Here is a 20106-nt window from a genome sequence, read left to right as displayed (position 1 = left end):
TTCAAGGATCTTCTATTTAGGCTCAACGTGGGGCTTAGAAAACTTCTATACATTTGCAAAATCTTGTGGCTGCTGAAACAGAAATTTATAGCTTGGTTACTTTTGCAATACTTACTTGTGGAAACAACACAAGGGCGGGTTTTTTGCTGCCACCTTTCTTTGTGCTAGCATTTAACACGACATAAAATAATGAAATAACCTAAGTTTTCTATTGTTACAGGTAACTAACATCCTGAATCTATGCTCAATGCTGTTGAGATTCTTACTGTCTTAGTCTGATACCACAGCAGTTTATGAATGACTGAATGGATCAACACAGGAAAAAGTGTGATTTATATAGAATCAATTCGATCTGCTATATGAACTACTCACTTTAAAGAGTCTCAATGCAATAAACATCCACTGAAGAGACAACAGTTTCTTCCACTTGATGCTATTAAGGAACAAAAGTAAATATTAGGAAAAATATTACCAAGTTTTACCTTACTCCTCTGTTTTCCCCACCTCCTCCTTCTGAAGTGCTATGAAAACAGGTTTTAACCTAGAAGATGGGTGAAAGCAAGGGAAAACATTTGAAAATCGTTCTGAATGTCTCTGCCATGAGAAAGGTATTTAAGTAGGTGACTTATGTATCCTGTCTTTAATGCTAGTAAGTAGCTTTGCTAAAGTAAATCAGGTTGTCTGATAAACCTTTAAAACAACTAAAGTAGCTGTAATGACCTCTCCTGATAATGGTCATCCCTATCCTGTAAAAATGAGGAAAAACTAATAAAATTCAGAGATACTACACAAAACATCCAGTGAGACAGACCCCAAAAGACTATGAGTAAGAACCATACTATGAAATAAAGCTATTTGATATAACAGACCAGTAAAGACCTAAGGATTCAAAAAAGAAAGCACTGAAAAATGGAGCTGGTCTACTAATAACCAGCTAGCAGAGTAACATTTGGTATTAACATAATTAAACCTATCCAGAAACGTGAGATAGGATGAAGGAAGGAATATTAGGTTTAAACAGGTTCCTGTGGAAACCTCTACCATTCCCAAATGAAAACAACTGATTCTATTCCATATATTAGTTACATAGAATGATCGTGTGTAGGAATTTATGGGCATTTTTTTTTCTTTTTGACTGGGTTTCCTGTTTCGATTGCAGCTCCTAGACAGGCATACATTGGCTGCTACTACTGAAGAAAGGTGGATGGAAGAGGTAGAGAAACCCAGCTCTAGTCCCGTTAAGAAAGAAGTCTTTTCATCCCCAGATGAGGCAGGGATGGAAACTAGTCTATTAAGCAGGCAGGCTTCCCTCCCACAGGCACATCAGGCTGCAACGACACCCAGTAAGAGGAGAGAAAGACCGTGCCCTGGCACAGCCGTGCAAGATAAAGCGTCCCCCTTCTCCCGACCCCGTTACGGCTCCGGGGGCTGACGGGCCCAGCCCGCCCATCGCCCCGGCTCCAGCTCTCCCAGGGCACCGCCTGCGCCTCGAAGGCCAACGTGCCGCCTTGTGCTCGGCAACCTCCTGCTTGAGGTGGAGGGACTGCAGCGACGGCCGCCCGGCGCGCAGGAAGGCAAAGGCGGCGAGGTCTAGGGTGGACGCGTGCGACCCCGCCGCCTCCCTCAGGTCGAGTCCGACATGGCGGCCCCTCTACCACCCCCAGCGGCCGTTACGCACGCGCACGCGCGCGCGCGCGGGGGGGGGGGGGGGGGGGGGGGCGCAGCGGGCAACGGCTCCGGGCTGAGGTGAAGAGCGGGTGGTACGAAATGGTCAGGCTTGATCGGTTAATTAATGGACCGGGGAGGAGACACACGGCTCGTCCCCGACAGCTGGGTAATCAGGGTAAAAAACATCCCCAACAGTACCTGTCCGAGAAGCGGCAGCCGGCGGGTTTCATGCGGCCGGGCAACGGGCCTCACCCCGCTGGGAGCTCTCCTCCGGGCCCTCCCTGAAGAGAGCGAGCAGCCCCGGGGGCACAGAACACTCATAACATCCAGGGGCAAAAAAAAAAAAGATACTTTCTCTAAATGCCTGTGGGCTTAGAGACCAATTTCAAGCACAGCTGCACTCAGGAATACAACTTCCACAGCACTATGAGGAAAAAGGAAGAGAAAGGTAAGGCTTAGCAATAAATACGTACTTGATGATTTACTCTATTCTCCCACAGCCTTCAGTCATTTAAGTTAATTCTGCTGCAAATACGCTAATTCTTAACTAACCATAACCCTCCTGAAGTTTACCTCAGCAATACCAAAAAATCTTTTCAAATTAATGCCACCTGGCTTCACATTGAGAAATCTGAGAGTGTAACATTTAAAAGAAAAAAACAACCAGAATTTAACCAAACTTTAAATGACTGCCTTTTAAGAAGCAAAGTAAGAACAGTTTAGCCTAGAAGGGGCTCTGGAGGCCCCTTTGGGTCCAACCGCTCCTCAGGCTGTACAGCGCTGTGTCCACCCAAGTCCGGAGCAGCCTCAAGGACGGAGCTCCCATAGTCAGCCCCTATGGGCCGCCCCCAGCCCGTCCCAAATCCTCACTGTCATAACTCCTGTGGTAGCCAATGGTAATTTTCCTGAGGCAGCCTGTGACCGTTTCCACTCATCCTTTCACTGTGCAGCTTGAGAAGAGTCTGACTCTTGTATTCTTTGTAATCACCTAATTGGTGGTTAAAGATAGCAGTCAGATTCCCCTCTTAATATTCTTCTTTTCAGCCCATTAACTGATAAAATACACTTTACTTGCTAATTTACAGTACCATTTCTGATTGTGCAAAAGACCACAGCAGCAGGAATCTGATGGAGAGAAAGCAAAGCCATTATTTTAAATGCTACCACAAATAAAGAAAAAATGCTTTCCCATAATCACCTGTTCAGAGCTTATATATTATACATAACATTAGCACTGGGGAAAAAGTTAGCCAGACTGATTTATTGTAAACAGACTAATCACTTGGAAACAGGACAAAACAGTACAATAATTTCTAATTAGTTTAGAGCAGTCATTTGTTTCACATACATAGAAACAAGAAATTGGCACTAACATCTTTGTAAATTTTTCATTAACACAAAATTCTGCATTAAAAACAATGGTATGGAAATGCACAAAGGCATTTCAGTTAAGGCTTCTACAGATATTGCATTTTCTGTAATCAAACATCTATTTTGTAAACTCGTTCTAAAACTTTCCAAGTAACTAAACAAAAAAGCTCAGTTAAACTCATATTACATTGTGAGGCTTAATGGAATGGAAAGTATTTTGTAAAACAGAGAGTTAGTCATCAAATTAAGTGTGATTTTAAATGGCAACCTCAAACCTCATTAACTTAAATATGCATATACTCAGACCCTCCCAAAAAGATACACTGGAAAGGCAAGCCTGGTTTGAAATATTGATGCCATTAAGTTCATTAACTTAATCCCTGCTCAGCCATCTAAACAAACTACTGTATTTCACAATAAGAACAAATCTGGCTCTTGGCTACCATCACTTTGTCCAAGGGATACTTGGAAAGCCAATTTCTAGCAATAATGTCAGAAAACAAGCAAAGATGTTACTCAAGTTTTTCCTGTACTGATTTGATGCCTTAGCACAGTTTTGCCTGAGCTCTGTTCTTTAAGGGCAAAATTTCAGTTCTTAGCACGCTAAGGTGACAGAAATGTCAAGCAGCAAAGAGAAACCATTATTAATCTCATCTTCAGGAGCTCAACAATTCTGTAAATCAAACACACCACATCTGGAGAAAGTGTGGTGACAACCTACATTGTATCACTTAAGTAGTGCATATTCTACCATCTCCTACAGCTAAATGATGACAAGAGCCTCCAGTGCAACACTGAAGGTGAACACCACCCTGAATCTCTCCCTTTTAATGCACAATGCAGTGCCAGCCATAATTTATCTCCACAGTTTTGCAAAAATACATACAAAAGAGCCATAACAATTTGCAAACAAAGGTTAACATCTTCCCATGACAAAGTGAATGCCCCAAAATGCAGCCAACAGCTGTGGAACATCTTTTAATTCTGGTAGAACTTTTTTTTTCCCCCCTTCAAGATTACCACAGCATGTAAAGATGCCATGAACGCTGAATTTTTGAATTACTTAAATTTGCTGGATGGCCATAACAAAACTCAAGTCATCGACAGAGCAGCAGCAGCCCTGGTTATTCATGTTCCTATCCTTGTTTTAAAACAACTCGGGTAACTAGCATAAAAGTTACTGGCTCTTTAACATCCCCCTTCAAGTCTTTTATCTGGCTACTCTTCACTATTACAAAGTACAGTAATTCTCCAGGGAACTTTGACAACTGCACACCCTTTACAACCACACTTAGGTACACACATTAAGTAAAACAATGCAAAATCAACACATATTAAATAACATGCCCAAACAGGCTTGGGGCTTTAGGTGATACTTTCTTGAGAAATGGATTTCAAACTAGCTTTTTATATGTGTACTAAGGAGATTGTTTCATCCTGCAATACATCTGTATTTATTCACATCTGCAATGCTTTCATTTTGCCACTTTAATATAAAAGAAAAAGAATGTTGACTATCATCATCAAACCCCACCAACCGCCACTATTACTACTACGTCACTACATAGAAGGTGGGTTGCTGCAGAGTTTTTGGTTTGCTTTAGTAAGCATTTTCTTGCAATTTTAGTAAGAAGTTTCCCATTCCATCCTAACACAACAAACATCTCACATCCTAACACAACAAGCACAACAATCTCCATCAAGTAAGACTCTATCCAAGAAGTAAGAATATTTTTAACATGTCTGAAATCCAAGTTTCTTTAGAAAGATCGGGAATAACACCCTTGCCATACAAGATAAGGAGAAATTGTAATACTACTCTTGTGAATGGCTTTGTAATAGTTATGCGCCCTGACTGTCGAGAAATTACAGGATGTACATATATCCTATTGGCAACCCAAAACACTCTGCTTGATTAAAAGATGTATTTTGGTACTCATTAGCTGACCAAATTGTTGCAACATTAAAACTTTTGTTTCTTTTATCTACATCAACTTGAAAGAACTTGTTATCATCAAGATCTTTGTCAAGAGAACTAAATGAAGATTAAGAAAAATAGTGTTCTCTTTTAAGGAACTATAAAACAAAATCCCTGACAATCCAATCCCTTATTCTAGCAAATACTTTATATGACAACTAAACACAAATTATTTTATGCTTACTAACTTTGTGTTTTTTACGTTTCCTAACTGTTTTGTTATAACCTTCCTTAAACTACTTTCTTCATAAAATTTGTTTTAATCTCTAGAGAATATTTAGCCAAATCAGGTAAGCCAACTGCTATGAGCATTAGTAACAAAACCAGGTTGTTGAAAACTGTACAGCAGTCAAAAAAGCAGTGAATACCTGATCTTCTGCATCCATCTAGTTTCTTTGGCTATATAGGTAACAATATTTACAACATCACATTGACCTTATGCTCTAGAGATAATCTACTTTCCAAAATAAAAAGCAAAAGTATAAAAGTTTTCAATAACATTTGGAAATTGTAGCATACATAAAAAGATCAAAATCAAATATATACAATATAAAAATACATTTTTTTCTTTACGAAAGTTATAATACATGGCTATAATACACATCATGTTGAGCCATCAGTCACAGCTACGATATTTGCAGATGCTTGTTCCACACTATGGCTGGACTCTGGGTATGATATCTCCCTGAGGAAATTCCTCGATTTCAGCATGAAACATCAGTTCTAAAAGAGAAAGAAAAGAATTATGTTTTCTTTTAAAAGTTTCACCTTAGTAAGATTTCATTATTCCTGAAAAGTGTTCTGGCATTCCCCCAAGCCTCCTGCTTTTCTTCCCAATCATAATACCAACAACTCAGCAATGGCAAAAAACGATTGTTGCCCCCCAGAATTATTAGAATTAGCAATGATGTTAGCAGCTGATCATACGCGGTATCATCCTGCATTCAACCTGGACACTGAAATAGAACTCTAAAGTAGATTGAGGGATTGTTAAAGTTTTGAGAATGTCAGACTTGAGGGAAGATTTCTGTTTAGAGACTTGTTCATTTATGGATAAACTGCTTTATGTATCACAGTGTAAGTTAGCAACACTAGAACCTGGGATAGAAAGAATAGTGAACGATACTGCTTGCAGCTAGCTATCACCACGGCAGCTTAGGTACTGGAGACAGCCTAAGGTCAGCAGCGCAGAGCTCTTTGTGGAGAAATTCAGCTAGGAATGCTAAGCAGTCGATGAGGTAGCTCTTGTGGAGGTCTGTGCTGCTGAGGGTGGAGTTTTCTCATAAATGGGTTCCCTTACGTATCTATACTGCACCTCAGTGTAGATGAACTTTCTGTCTTGCTGACACACGTTCAAGCATATAGACCAGGCTGTCTTTCCCAGTAACTTGTCAACGTGGTAAAGTTACAACAATGTGGTTTATCCACTCAAGTTTGAGATTCACATGTTTTTGCTGCCTCAGCCTTAGTAGACTAAACTTTCTTTACTATTTGGAGTAAGTCCTAACAGAATTTCTCTCTTGAAATTTCTGAAGCAGGTTTTCTAATCATAGTAGCCAACTGTAAATATCAAAAAAGCTCATCAAACCCTGCATTAAATCCTGCCACTGGCTTCCTTGAATAAGTCTTTGTTATTTAAAAAATGGGTTTTAAATACAAATTAAACATCTATTATAGTTTTTACTATCAAAGAGTGTAAAGGCTTCCACCTAGATTTTTTTTTTATCTCGTTAAATGAGAAATTAAAAATAAGCAGAGTAACTGGGGCCAGCTGAAAAACAGAAATCTGTACATTAAAATTCTAACGTAATCTGAAGAAGCATGTTGAATCTTCTTCAGCCTCCTAAACACAAATCTGTGCTTCGATTCATGATGCTCTTTGGATACTTGTGGACTTGTAAATTGAAAGTTAAAATTTTTATGTACAACATAGCTTCAAGTCTCAGGCTGCACGCACTTGATAGGAAAGCTGAGTTATGATATACCTTTTGGATCCCAGTGGGAACAACAAAAGGAAGAAGGCCTAATCTCTAGCAAAGCTTCTTCTAAGAAAAGGAGACATCGGCCACTGAAGAAAGAGGAGAATCCTGTCTGTTTGTCTGCCTTAGAGCATCTGTCATCTCTTCATTGGCGAGTCTAGCCCAAACCATGACACTTGCCCCCTCATCCAGCCTGGACAATGAGGACAAGCAGTCCTCATTTGAAGTCCTATTCTGCAAGTTCAAATCTGACTTTTCAAGGCTCAGGAGTTGCAAAACTACTGCAATGTTCTATTGAAAATAATACTGAACTCAAAACACATTCAGGATTTGCAAAAGGAACATTAATAACATTAGGGTATTTCCTAAAACACAAGCAGAATAAATACATTTCAAATATTCAAAATACTGTTAAAATTATTTTTCCCTTCAATGAAGAAGAGACACATTCTCTCATGTTTCAAAATCCATGCTGCTTCAGCCAGGACAAACAAGGCTTTTTTTCTTTTTTTTCCTTTTTAAATTAATGTTTTTTTCTTTATAAAACCAAGCACAGACAACCAGCATCCTAAGAAGCACTTGCTTTGGAAAGTTGCTAGGAGACGCTTGGTTTTGCTCAGCCACAAAATTTCTCAGGACTAGTCTTGAACACCAAACACAGAGCACAGCAGATAAAAGCCTAAACAAATAACATTTTACCTACTAATGTTTCCTACCTTCACTGTGGTCTAGCTCTGGTCGGTAAGACAAGAAGATCCAACTTGCCCCAACTAGAATAGACACTACCAGATTCACTACAATCCATGGCTGAACAATTTCTTCCTCTGTACCTGCCATCCTGGAAAAAGCACATCAACCAATCAGTGAGGGGTTCGCTGGTACATACTACATAAGGGTTACAATAATAATTTTAATAGAGTATCATAAAAACAAGCTTGCTAAGCAAGATGTGAAAACAGAACTACTTGCACTATCCTTATGGCCTTGCGTTGCAAAGGCCTGGTAAAGCGAGGGACTACCAAAGACAGCGCCTCAGCTAAGAAACCCCATTATCTTATAAAGAATGTCCACTTGCAGATTTCAACAGCAAATTCCTTTTCTTGGCCGAGGGACATAAAATAAAAATCAAATGCATGGTCAGATTTTACTGTGGTGAAATATACTGCACAATGTCATCAGTCAATCTTATTTTTAAGCACTTCCTCATGAGGCAGAAAGGCAAGTGAACAGCAAGTCAGTAAATCTGTCTGGAAGCCAGTGCAAGGACTTGTGTACAGATGCTGTGGGGTGGACGACATAGGGCTTTAAGAAGGTTATGACACTTCTTGCTGCCGTAACAGCAGCAGGTTGTGGTTTTGTTCCTAGAATCTAGGCTTTTTAATAAACAATTCAATAAACATTTGTAGAAGCCCTAAAAAACAACCAAAACAAACGTATCTAACTGCCCAAACCAGCAAATTTTCATGTAAATGCTTTTGTTCTACTTCTCCTGGTCCATTAAGTATCTACTTCAGAAAGTAACAGTTTTGGATTGGATCTCCAAGGATGAAACAGTGCTTCATAATTAATGCCAGCTGTGTCTGCTAACCTCTTGCATCCTGTGGCAGACATACCACTTACTTCATAATACCATGACATTCACTTCTTGGACAGATTAGACCATCTCCTTCAAAAACAGCATTGAACCTCTACAGAATGTCCTACCCTTGAACACAAAAGTGTTATCTCAGTAGGGTCCCATTTCTCCAGCAAGAGATTCTTAAGGTTCCTGCCAGACATTTTCAGCATCATTCCAACAGGCTCTTGTTTGAGGTATAATGGATTTGCAACCAACATGACCAAACCCGTCCTTGAGTTCTCATTTTTCAGTGAAATTATCAAAGATTCAGGACAAGCTCAGACAAAGTAGGTTTAGTAATGAAATCCTTCATTAATACTTTCCTATGTATGCTGTATAAGCTTTTCAATCCACCAGTTTGACTAAGGTTCCCAAGTGGTCTATGTTATAATTTACAGAAGTGATTTCTTAAGTTTCCTACCAGATGCTGCCATTTTCTGAAGGTGGTGTGTAGAGATTAATTCTGTCACATGTCATCTGCTGGCTTAAGGATAAGATAAGAGCAGCAAAGTACACTGGAAGAAATGGAATTAGTAGTGTCAGATATAAAGCCCAAAAATGTTGTCTCATCACGACATGATAATTATCACTACTTTTCTTTCCTTTCATTCCACTGCCTCCAATGATAGTCTCCTTTAATTAATTCTCTCTTCTTCAACATTCCTCTGACCCATCAAAATCCGGTTTCTGCACTTTTGCAATTGATCAGCTATATCAAGGGTGGCATCTTGTGATTCTGGTTTTCACTAGATCTGTGTTCTGTATTCAGAAGTATGACAAGAACTATCTCACTAACAACCCCACTAATGCTATTATTGCAAATGCTTTAAAAAATATGTAGCAAAGTGTTCATAGCCTTTGAATGCTATTTTCAACTACTTAGCAAGTCACTTATTTTAAAGCAGAAAATAACCAGGAAGGAAGACTTCATTGAAAACAGTATGTAGGATTTCTCCATTTACTGTCTTTTCTGGACAACTTCCTATCCACTTCAGAATACTTACAGAAAGAGGATACTGCTGCTGGGTCTAGGGTAAGAAAGCCCCTCAGTGCAACTGATGCTTTTGCCAAATCAATCCTGATTACAAAAACAAGAGTCATTAACACAGCCCAATAAGATAATAATATTGTTCCTCTAACAGTATTCAATTTTGCTTTTACTTTTTGCAAGATACCTTTTTCTGACTCTTTTAATATACAACTATATTCCACACAGGCAATTATCCTCATTATGCCAAATCCAAGAAAGATCGAAACTAAAGAAGATGTTCCATGAGGTTTGTAGCTTTCACACTGCAGTTCCTTCTGGAACAGGGAGAATGTGGACAGATCTGTCCTCTGTCTAATCTTTACCATTAATTTCAATGTCTAGAAATATTCTATATAAGGTATATAAGGTATAAGGTATATAATAAGGTATAGAAATATAACTGCCCACATAGCTTACACTAGTATGGGAGCAATTAAGAATAACTTGGGCCTCCTCCCTGCCACCACTCAATGAAAAAAAAAAAAAATCACAATTTCTTCCATAGAACAGACTTCTCCCCTGGCTTACCATTCTGCCATGGAAACTACCTGTTACTATAAGAAACATCTATGAGTCTACTCTGTTTATGGTTTTGTTCCTCTTTCTGCTCATTCACACTCTTAAGCAGTAATACAGAAACTCCAGCTAAGACAGGAAAACTGTTTGCACAGCCATGTTGCAGACCTGACTGGGGAATTGATTCACAAGAAAAGTAAACTGATAGAAACATTAACTGTTCTCCACCACCCCTCTCACCCACAAAAAACCAGGCTATTTCTCCTATCTGGTTTACCTCATGGTCACACAAACAGCACCAGCACACTGAAGCAAGGCTGCAGACAATGGATAGAAATGTGTAACAAAGGTTTGAATGCACAAGTACTCTCTTTATCCGTAGACATAGCCAGCCATGTGTAAAATCATTCTCTTAAGTTTATCACATTAAATCATCAACAGCAGATCAAAATGTGCCAGAGGAAGGAGAATGGAACATATTGCACACAAGTTATGTACACCTTTCAAATATAAACATATTTTACCTGTCAAAGGCTGAGACTGTACTGATAGACAGCAACAAATAGAACAAACTTTGAGCTGGGTATGCTAGTGTCTTATACTGTTGGAGCAGGTTAGAAACCGTGGAAAGTTGATTTCCTGCCAAAATGTAGATAACAATGATGTTCCATACTGCATACCCAGCAAGGAAGCCATGGGTAAAGAGTCCGATCACCCTGAATGAAGAAAAGAACATTAGACAAATTTAACACATTGAATTAGCGAAGAACTACAGGTAGAAAAGGCCTATAAATCCATCTGTTCAACGCTGCTGCTGTGACAGGCTCACAGCCTTTCACAGATTATTTCTGAATGCTTTTTCTGACCTAGTTCTGAAAATTCTAAGCAACAGGACTTCTACTTCCTCCCTTGACAGATTGCACCTGTACCTGAGCGCTCAACAAAGAAAACCAAGATGTTTTGCCTGATCCTATCACTACTTACCTTCATTACTGCTACCAGAATCAAATACTTTCACTTGCTGCACTCTCCCATTTTGCCTGTAGCTTCCCAAGACTACTGTCCCTTACACTTAAACAATGCTCTTAAACTTGTCCTTGAGTCAGTCTTTTCATTATCTTCATTGCTAAGAAAAGGCTGAGAAGGAAGCGCAAGCTTCAAGATAAAATACACCAGAGAAGAAAATGCCTGTCATCTTCCCATTCTGTATCACAACATGGTAAAACAATTTTTTGCTATTTTGTGCAAGCTTATGCCTCAGTCCAATTTCACACCTCCCTCCTTTTCACCAACCAGGATTTTCCTTTGAGAATTATCTGAATTCAGGTATTTTCATTCTGGTCATATTACAGCTGATGGGTGAATCTCATTTTTTAAACATTTTTTCCGTAGGTTTCTAGTATTTTTGCTATCAGATCAATCTCTTGCTATTCAGAATTTGTCTGAATCTCTGCATTATGACTTCCTTAGTTGTTCTTTTTATAAGTTGCATTTCACATGTGATGTCTAGACTAGAAATAGATACTCTTGACAACAAATACCAGAAGTTAGAGAACGAAGAAGCTTTATACCTGGTGCATCCTGAACCACCATTTATTAGGAATATCCAAGAGAAAGAAAGAAACATCCCAATGATAGAGAAAAGGTGCCAAGTTTCAGACAGAAGAAAAAAACCAACACTGACTTCTGGTTATTTACATTAAAACATTTATCTTTCACCTGAAACTTCGGTGCACCGAGAGGGCAACATCTCTGGTAGTCCATGAAGCCTTCACATCCATAAGTACATTGATATTTTCAGTGGTTTTAATCAATTCTGCACGGTCAGCTGCCTGAAAACGCCCTAAGAGGATGAGGAAATTAGTTATAGAGAGTACTGTTACCTTCCATCATCATTTCTATGGTAATACTTATTAGTGTTAAAAAGCTGTAAGCGTCAAAAGTTCCATCAGAAAATTTTGTCTCCTGCTTCCTGCCCCTTGTCAGCCTACATTTGTATCAAGATGCCTCTGTCAGTGTGATGCACCCTGGTGGGTCAGGCTATGATTTAAGAATGTGCAAAGCACTTTGGGTAATTACTCAGTGTTCCCTGGTAAAAAAAAACCAAAAAAAAAGGCAAATCAAAAAACCCCAAACCAAAAAACTTCCACTTGAAAGACTTTTGCAATATAGTAAATGATAACTTTCTTCTCAAGGTCCTGTGACAGTATTAGGTCAGACAAGCTCAGTTGGGTACTATCAAACAGCCTTTTTCACACACACCATGGAATTCAAAAATTCAACCAAACATGCCAGCATGGCAACACTAACATTCACTGTTGAAAAAAATTATAATGTATATTTATTTCCAAATAATTTTTGTGCTGGAAAATTTCTTTTTTCTTTAATTTTTCCCAATAGTGCAGTATGTCCTTAAATTATTTAAATCACAAGATGTACTTACGATTTTTTTCAACAAACACTTTGCTAACAGGCTGGCTAATTCCAGTGGGAGCAGCAAACACAGGCTGCTGATCTGGGCTCTTTCTGTGCTCATCTTCAATGATGTCTTCCTCCTCCACTTCCAACTCGTTGGAACTGTGTGTTTCAGCTGGCCGAGGTCTCCTATCAGCACAGAACATACAAAGGGGCAGAGAAAGAACATGAAGTAAAATCTGGAGGCTCCTATAAACATTTAACATGTCTAACTTGATTGATAAGAACCAATCAGGCTGCTGACCTGTATAATATTACCTCCATTTATAATTTTAAGTACTAAAGTTCTCAAAGAGTTAGTTAACTAAAGCCATGAAGCTAATCCTTGATTTTGGGGTTTTTCTCTCTAAATTCTTCCTTGTGTCAAAACAATAAGGGGGGAAGAAATACATATAAAGAGATTAACAATTACAAAACAAACAAACCAACTAAATACAAGGCCGAGTAAGTGGATGCTTTTGGTAGAAAGGCAACTAAAACTAAAGGCATAGTTCTTGGAGAAAAGGCAAACAAAAAGGATGAGAAAGCAGTAAAGTTTCTCATAAAATTAAGAAAAAGATACTAAGAATGAAAGCAAGCAGTTACACAGTTTATTTTTTTCATGTCTGTGACTGAAATATTAGGCTCATGTAAATGTATTCAGAACTGTAATGCATCTGGGTACAGATAAAACAAACAAGTGAAGAAAGCTACATCTTAACCCTGGAAAGGACTGCACATGTACTATTTACTGCACAGGCTGAATGGTATCGTGGGCTTCAATATTTTACACCTCTGTAATGTGACAATGTAAAATGCTACGCAGCCACATTCACTATCACAGTTATTCTGAATTATGAGTTACACCAGTTTTGTCTCACTTTGGTTTTTTTCTCTGCTTGCGGATCACTGTTTCTTCAGCTTCAGGGACATCCATGCCATTTCCATTCTGAAATAAGGATGCAACATTTTGCTGGGTAAAGGAGGTCTCAGAATCTGAAGATTTAAAATAAACCACATGAAAGTTTCACAACTTTCATAAAAATGAAAATACCTTCACTATAATTTATATAGTTATTATATAAACACAGTGGCAAAAAAGTGATGCTCTTCTGAGCTTTGATTGATATGAAGGTTCCAAAACTGTACTGCCATTATTTGCATGAGGGTTTGTACCCTATGGAATCTGAAATCAGAAAGTGAAACGTGAAGCTACCATTCACTCAGAGATTCCTTTCAGCTGTTTTAAGTACAAAAGCACATGATCTGAAATGTTTTAAGTCAAAATACAGTTGGCCAATCATATTTCTGTGTTACCAAGTTTTATTCAGTGCTCTTTCCAATCTACAGTTATTTCACATACCAGTAGGTATTTTCTTCTTCTTGCGTTTCCTCTGAGGAGGGACATCCTGAGGTTCAGGAGTTAGGGGCTCGCTGCTTTCAGACTGCCGACGAACAGTTGCTTGGACGATGCCATCTGAAAACCAGATGAACAGATACAGCAACCTTAATTCAGAGCTGCTGACAAGCAGGCAAGAAAAAGCTGCCTTTTGCTACATTGTGCAGAATGTCTGTATTTGTCCAGCTTACAGCTGAGATGAAAATGTACTGGCTAGAAAATATAAGAGTTGGGAAACTAATGTGGTAAGAATATACAAGGTGGTAACTATCAACTCTCCTTTCACCCTGACAGTTTCATGCCCAGGAGGAAATTTAAGTATCCAAGAAGCAGTACAATTCCCATTTGGGCATATAACAGAGGACTGACTGAAGGGAATCTACCACAGGAAAGATCTATACTGTTATGTTTTTCTTTTCTACATGCAAAGATTATAATGCAAGTGACAAGAAAAATTAACAGTTTGTTACAAGTTGATTCACACAGATACGTGCTAAGGCAAAATAGCGCAATATCAAAGGGAAATTTAAACGCTAAACAAACACCACAAGAATAAAGGAGGAGCAGAATAAAACACTGAAGGATGTTTACTCCAGTCTGAGAGATGAATTACTATACTTTGGAGGAACTACATTTCCATGAGAAGTTACTATGAATTCCTCAAATATTCTAGCAGCAGTAGCATCGTTTTGCGTGAAAGACAAAGATACTTCTCCATCTTATATCACATCTGCCTTTTTATAGCTCTTCCAAGTACTGCAGTTTTTATGATAACTGAATTTTTGTTTTCACTTCAAGCACAGGTTTTCCCACCTTTTAGAAAGGTTTTCTGTGCTAAAATGCATAATTAACCAGCAAAGTAATGGCCAAAGCCAAGGTGTACTTTGCACCACCATTCAGCTCACTGAAAACAACAGTAATCCCTGCCAGCTCTGCTTGTTGCATTTAAAGGTCTTTCAGTGAGCCCTCAACGGCACACTCTTTTGAGCAAATAAAGGAGGTTTACTCATCAAAGCATCATACAGTCCCAAGTCAACTGGTTTACAGAAATCCCCCAGATTCTATCAACACATTCGGCTTTATTAAAATAGATCAAACTTGTAATCTTGCTCAAACCGGTATGTTTGTTCTACAGATTCACTACGTGTAAAAATACAAAGCTCTGTTAGTCATGTTTTAGGTTCTTAACTCTTTGATGGCAATGGAATGATTAACTTGTGACTTTATTTGGCCAAGGTCTGAAATTGAGCCAATTTATTAAATGAGTTTTATCTTAATTAATTCGAAAATGCAAGCACTTAACACATTCAACATAACAATGTTCAGTATCAAGACATGCTGTAATAGCAGTTCCAAGAATGGATCTAGGGAGAGAGAGAGCAGAGGAACAAATTATTTCAGTTAGCATGACAGACTTGTTCTAAAATTACACCACTTTGGGAAAAAGATTGCAGTCATTCAACACAAAATCAATTGCAATAAATTAGCAGAGAACACTGCTCAAAATTAGAGTACAAGACTGAAAAACGTGTATCTGTCGGGAGCTTGGCTACAGCGCAGGTCTCACCCAGGATTACAACCACAGTTTCCAGTCTTGGCAGCACCTTACCTAACGGAGTTTTTCCTTTGGGCTTCCTTTTTTTGGGACGACTGAGTGGAATTTCATCTGCAGAACATAAATCAGAAGTATAGGTGCACAGCATGGAGAAATCTCCATTTCCTTTTTTTAAAAGCCACTCTATTGCTAGTTAAGAAAGGGATTCATTTTTACAAGTGAAAACATCCTCCACCTTTTACAGATCAGATGACAATTCACCAATTCACACAAGCAGGATGCATACAGAAGATGGCAGGAAAATAGGATAGGAAATCTGTCTGAAGTGCAACAAAGGCTAAATACGCGCATGCACAAGCATTACATGAAAAACTGAAATGCTCTGAAGAATAAACTTCTTACTTAAAGCACAGTGACAACTTTTCTGTTACCTTTGATACAGAAATAGCAAACAGTAAAGAGAACAAAGAAAAACAACAGACAGTTCTAGCAATAGCAGCGCAGGTATCCATGCAGTTTAAATAATCAGCCTGCATTTAGCAAAAGCATAAGGCCCTATCTTTAAAGAGAGGATGAAGTGACACCAAAAGGAACTACCAATGTTTATAATTCTCTTTAATCCTGGAATAGCTCACCTTGGTTTCCACTTCACATTTAAGGAAAAAAAGGTGTTGAAGAGCAGTGTAAAAGAAACAAAAATGAGAAGAAAGTTAGTTTTGAATCAATTACAATTCACAACAGTGAAATTCACTCTGCTGCTTTTGTGATTAATTTCCTTATTCCCGTTCCTAGTTCTCTTTATGAGCAGTTGTGTACAACAGGGTTAAGGGTACAAAGGAATCATTGAGACTCAAATCTTTGTTAGTGACTACACACAGTTTCTTGATTGGCTAGCTGTGGATCCGATTAAAAGCTTTAATCACCTGGCTAATTAAAACTTGTCTTACTGCCTCATATGTAACAAACCAACAAAAGTTATGAAACATCTGAGTGCATACATTACTAAAACCAAACTATCATTCTGTCATCAATCACGAACATCACATTTGCTTTCAGGTACTTTAAAGAAATTTGGAAATACAATGTAAAAAACTATGTAATTGTCTTTCCTTCCACACTGCTCACTAGGGCACTGAAAAAAAGCCCAAATTTTGCCCTATATTATATCAAACTGGTACACAGCTATACCCCTATTCAAGAATATCTAGTCTAATTTCAGGAATTCCCGTTCTGAAGGATCTGTGATTCAAATACACTAAAGAACAGGAAACAAAATAAAGAGGGAAGAAAGAAGAGATTGAAAAGAGGGACTCCCATAAAACTAAAGTAGATGTTAATAAAACCGAAGTAGCTATTTGTCTGAAACTTTTTAAAGGGTTTATCTCTCAGAGTATTAAAAGTGAGGTAATGTAGTAAAATTTCTTGGCCTCTGTAAAAGTTTAAAATGCCTTGCATTCCCTGTAAGGGGTTCAGGGGCAACAAATTAGCAAGAAAAGCAAGTATTTTTAAAGCTGTTATGACTACTGTGATGTTTATTAAACTTTTTTATCTCAATTTCATTACTTTTAAGAACACTGCAGTACAGAACGATGATCGATTCCATGGAATGAACTGATCTTACCTTGGCACTGGAGGGAGGGCACGAGGCGGGCACTGAAAGACAAGACAGGGACAAAAGTCAACTTCTCTAAGTCTGAAACCACCTCTTTCCTGAGCACCTGCTAAAGCACTTCACAGAAATCAGCTGTTTCCAGGTATGGTCAAAACGTGCTAAGTATGTTTTGCTTCATACGCCTCTTAAGTAGCAAGAGACTCCTGATGGAGATGTTACATAAAAGTGCTCAGCACGACACAGGAATAACATGCTTTTGCCAAAGTTCTGATGGGCGCTGCATTAGGGACATGTACATAACAGCTGTGTGCGGGGCACAGCTTGCATTTCAACTTCACTTAAATAATTTGCACTTTTCATATAAGGTACTGGCTAATCAGTCATTCTATTTAAGTATCAAAATACTGCAATAATTTATGTGTTCAATATACACAGTATACAGCGGGAGCTGAGTGTTTTCTAGTAATGGAGTTGTAAATTCAGAACAATAAGCAGTAAAAAGGAAATAAGCTTATTTATGAAAAATATTTTAAAATATGATAAAGTATTAATTTTCATATAACTTTGAAAATATTTACTAGTGAGTCAAACACAACTAAAATCTAAAAATAAGTATCTCTTACTAACAACCTGAAACTGAGCTCCTGCACTTTCTCTTGTCTAGAAAAAGGAAGACAGGTTACTTTCAGATTTTGTATTATATAAGTATATTGAAAAAGTATAGAAGAATAAATATTTCCCACTGTCCAAAAATCCAGTTGATATCAGAAATAAAAAAGGCCGTAAGACTGGTAAGTCTCAAGGATCCACAAACTTACCACTTGTTTCTTTCCCATATCATTTGATGCTGGTCCCTGAAAGAGGCACTGTGAACTGTTCTTCGCTCCCTCACGCTGCTCATGCTGAACCTCAGCTAATTCTGAACTAAAAATAAGCTTCTAGCAGCCAGGATTAGCTGGATGTGAACCTTCCTGTTCCTGGGTTAGGGCCCAGTACTACCCCCGTTTGAAACAGCAGCAGTTTGTTCCATAGCAGCAAACATTACTTGCACTGGAAAACCTGTAACTCCATATGCTGGTCCAGGCTCCAGTGAACAAGTTTTACTTAGTTTGTTTTACCCAAAACAAAGGAGAGACCTTGTGCAAGAAAGGGTTTGCAGGATTAGGCCTCAAATCTCTCACCTGGATTTTGGCTATGCTGAAGACTGACAGCATTTGCCATTTACACAGGTAGAGAACAGCACACCCTGAGCGGCATCCAGCAAACTGGTCAGGACTGGTCACACCATCCAGGTGCACCACCATAAGGGAGAAAAAATATTGATAAAGGTCAGAGCTCACTACTTTTATTATTTCCTGCATTCCTGTGGCAGTCATTATTAAACATTTAGGAGAGCTGATATTTTAAAAAACTAAAATCTAAAAAAAATCCTAAAAAAATAAGGCTTCTATACAGCATTCGCTGCCTGCACAGTAGCACACCTGTGTTCTGTAGTACTTCTCTATTATTGTTACCTTCTACGAAACAACTGAAAAGCAACTTAATTTCTGTATCATTTATTCCTTGCAACAAAGGCAATTCACGTGCAAGTGGTGACTACTCGTCTGTCCCATCTGCATCGAAGTACCCAACTGCCATAAATATGAACTTTACTCGATTCCTTTCCAGTTAGTCAGAATCTGAAGGAGCTCACTCCAGGCTCCATAGAAAGGTTGAGTTTGGGTTTCCAGGGACATTTACTTTCTGGCAGAAGAGCTGCTGAGCACTAACCTAGCCATAGTGCCCCTGAAGCCAAGAGACTCCCACAACCCAGGCAGCCGCTGCCCTGTGTCAGCACAGGCCACGGGACAGTGGGACGCACCTGGGAACTCTCACGGAAGCAGAAAAAAACCCAAACTACCCAATTCCCGGGTGTCCATGCTGGGATGCAGAGCTGAAAATGCCATCGCTCCTAAGTGCGGCTTGTATGAAACGGCACCAAGCAGATGCATTTACTGCCCGAGTGCGGCCAGCTACGCTGCCGCCACCAGACCTCCGACGTGGCACCGAGGGGGCAGATACGCACAAACTTAAAGACTGAAAAACACTTAACCAGCCTTCGCAGATTTAAAGCTTTGCATACATATTATTTTTTTAAGGTATATGTACGGATGACAATATGAAAGCGATGAGGAAATGCTTGCGCCCGGCTTCATCCCACCGCCCACGGGGAGCAGCCGGGCGTGCCCCGCCGCCTCCGCGCCGAGCGGGGATGCAGGAGCCGCGCTCCCGGGGCGCCCCGCTCCCGCTTCATCTCCCTCTCCCCGGCAGCAACCGCTGCCGCTGACAGCCCCGCTACAGTTCTTCAGGGCGGACCAAGCTCCAGCCGCCGGCGCACCGGGCTGCAGCCCCGCGGGGCGGCGGTGCTACGGCCGCCGGCACTTTGCCGCCCGCTCCCCGCCCGCCCCGGCCCCGCCGCGCCCTCACCCCGCCGGGGCCCGCCCGCCGCGCCGCCATGCCGCGCCCGCCGCCGCCGCCGGTCTCCCGGGCGCCGCGGGAAGGAGCCGGCGCTCGTTTCCGCCCCGCGCCTGAGCTGCAGCCCCCCCAGCGGCGGGGAGGCCGGGCCTACCGCGCCCAGTTCGCGTCCTCGCCGGTGGCTCCGTCGGTAGAGCGAGCCCGTCCCGGCGCGGAACCGGCCGCTGCCGCGGGCCGGGGTCTCTTTTTGCCGTCTAGCAAAGTCAAATGCACGTTAGTGGGAAAACAAGGTTTCTAGAGTCCTTTAGTTTATAGCCAAGGACACAATTTGCAAAATGAAGTTATACACAGTAAACGGAAAGGAAAAAAAAAAATAGAAAAATGTGTGAAAATTTTGTTCCAGTACAAATGGACGCAAAGCACTGTAACTCTAATGAGAACATCTTTCTTTTCTAATAGTTAAAGCAGATGT

At 39.9% G+C, this 20106-nt stretch overlaps 1 protein-coding gene across 1 annotated transcript; it reads right to left on the bottom strand.

Annotated features, from left to right (window-relative positions):
- Positions 1–5672: 5672 nt before the first annotated feature.
- TMEM237 (transmembrane protein 237) lies at positions 5673–19676 on the bottom strand. The gene is made up of 13 exons (XM_074145572.1): positions 19647–19676; positions 17190–17221; positions 16204–16214; positions 15623–15679; positions 13978–14091; positions 13496–13610; positions 12604–12764; positions 11880–12003; positions 10685–10876; positions 9619–9692; positions 9036–9129; positions 7713–7834; positions 5673–5740 (listed from the first exon to the last, which is right to left on the bottom strand). Exons 1-13 carry the CDS (start codon positions 19674–19676, stop codon positions 5673–5675), a joined length of 1194 nt encoding a protein of 397 aa, XP_074001673.1.
- Positions 19677–20106: the final 430 nt, after the last annotated feature.

The sequence above is a fragment of the Numenius arquata genome, chromosome 3, assembly GCF_964106895.1.
Source record: "Numenius arquata chromosome 3, bNumArq3.hap1.1, whole genome shotgun sequence".
Taxonomy (NCBI): Eukaryota; Metazoa; Chordata; class Aves; order Charadriiformes; family Scolopacidae; genus Numenius; species Numenius arquata.
The sequence above is the reverse complement of the archived record's forward strand: the minus strand, read 5'-3'. Positions and strand labels throughout refer to the sequence as shown.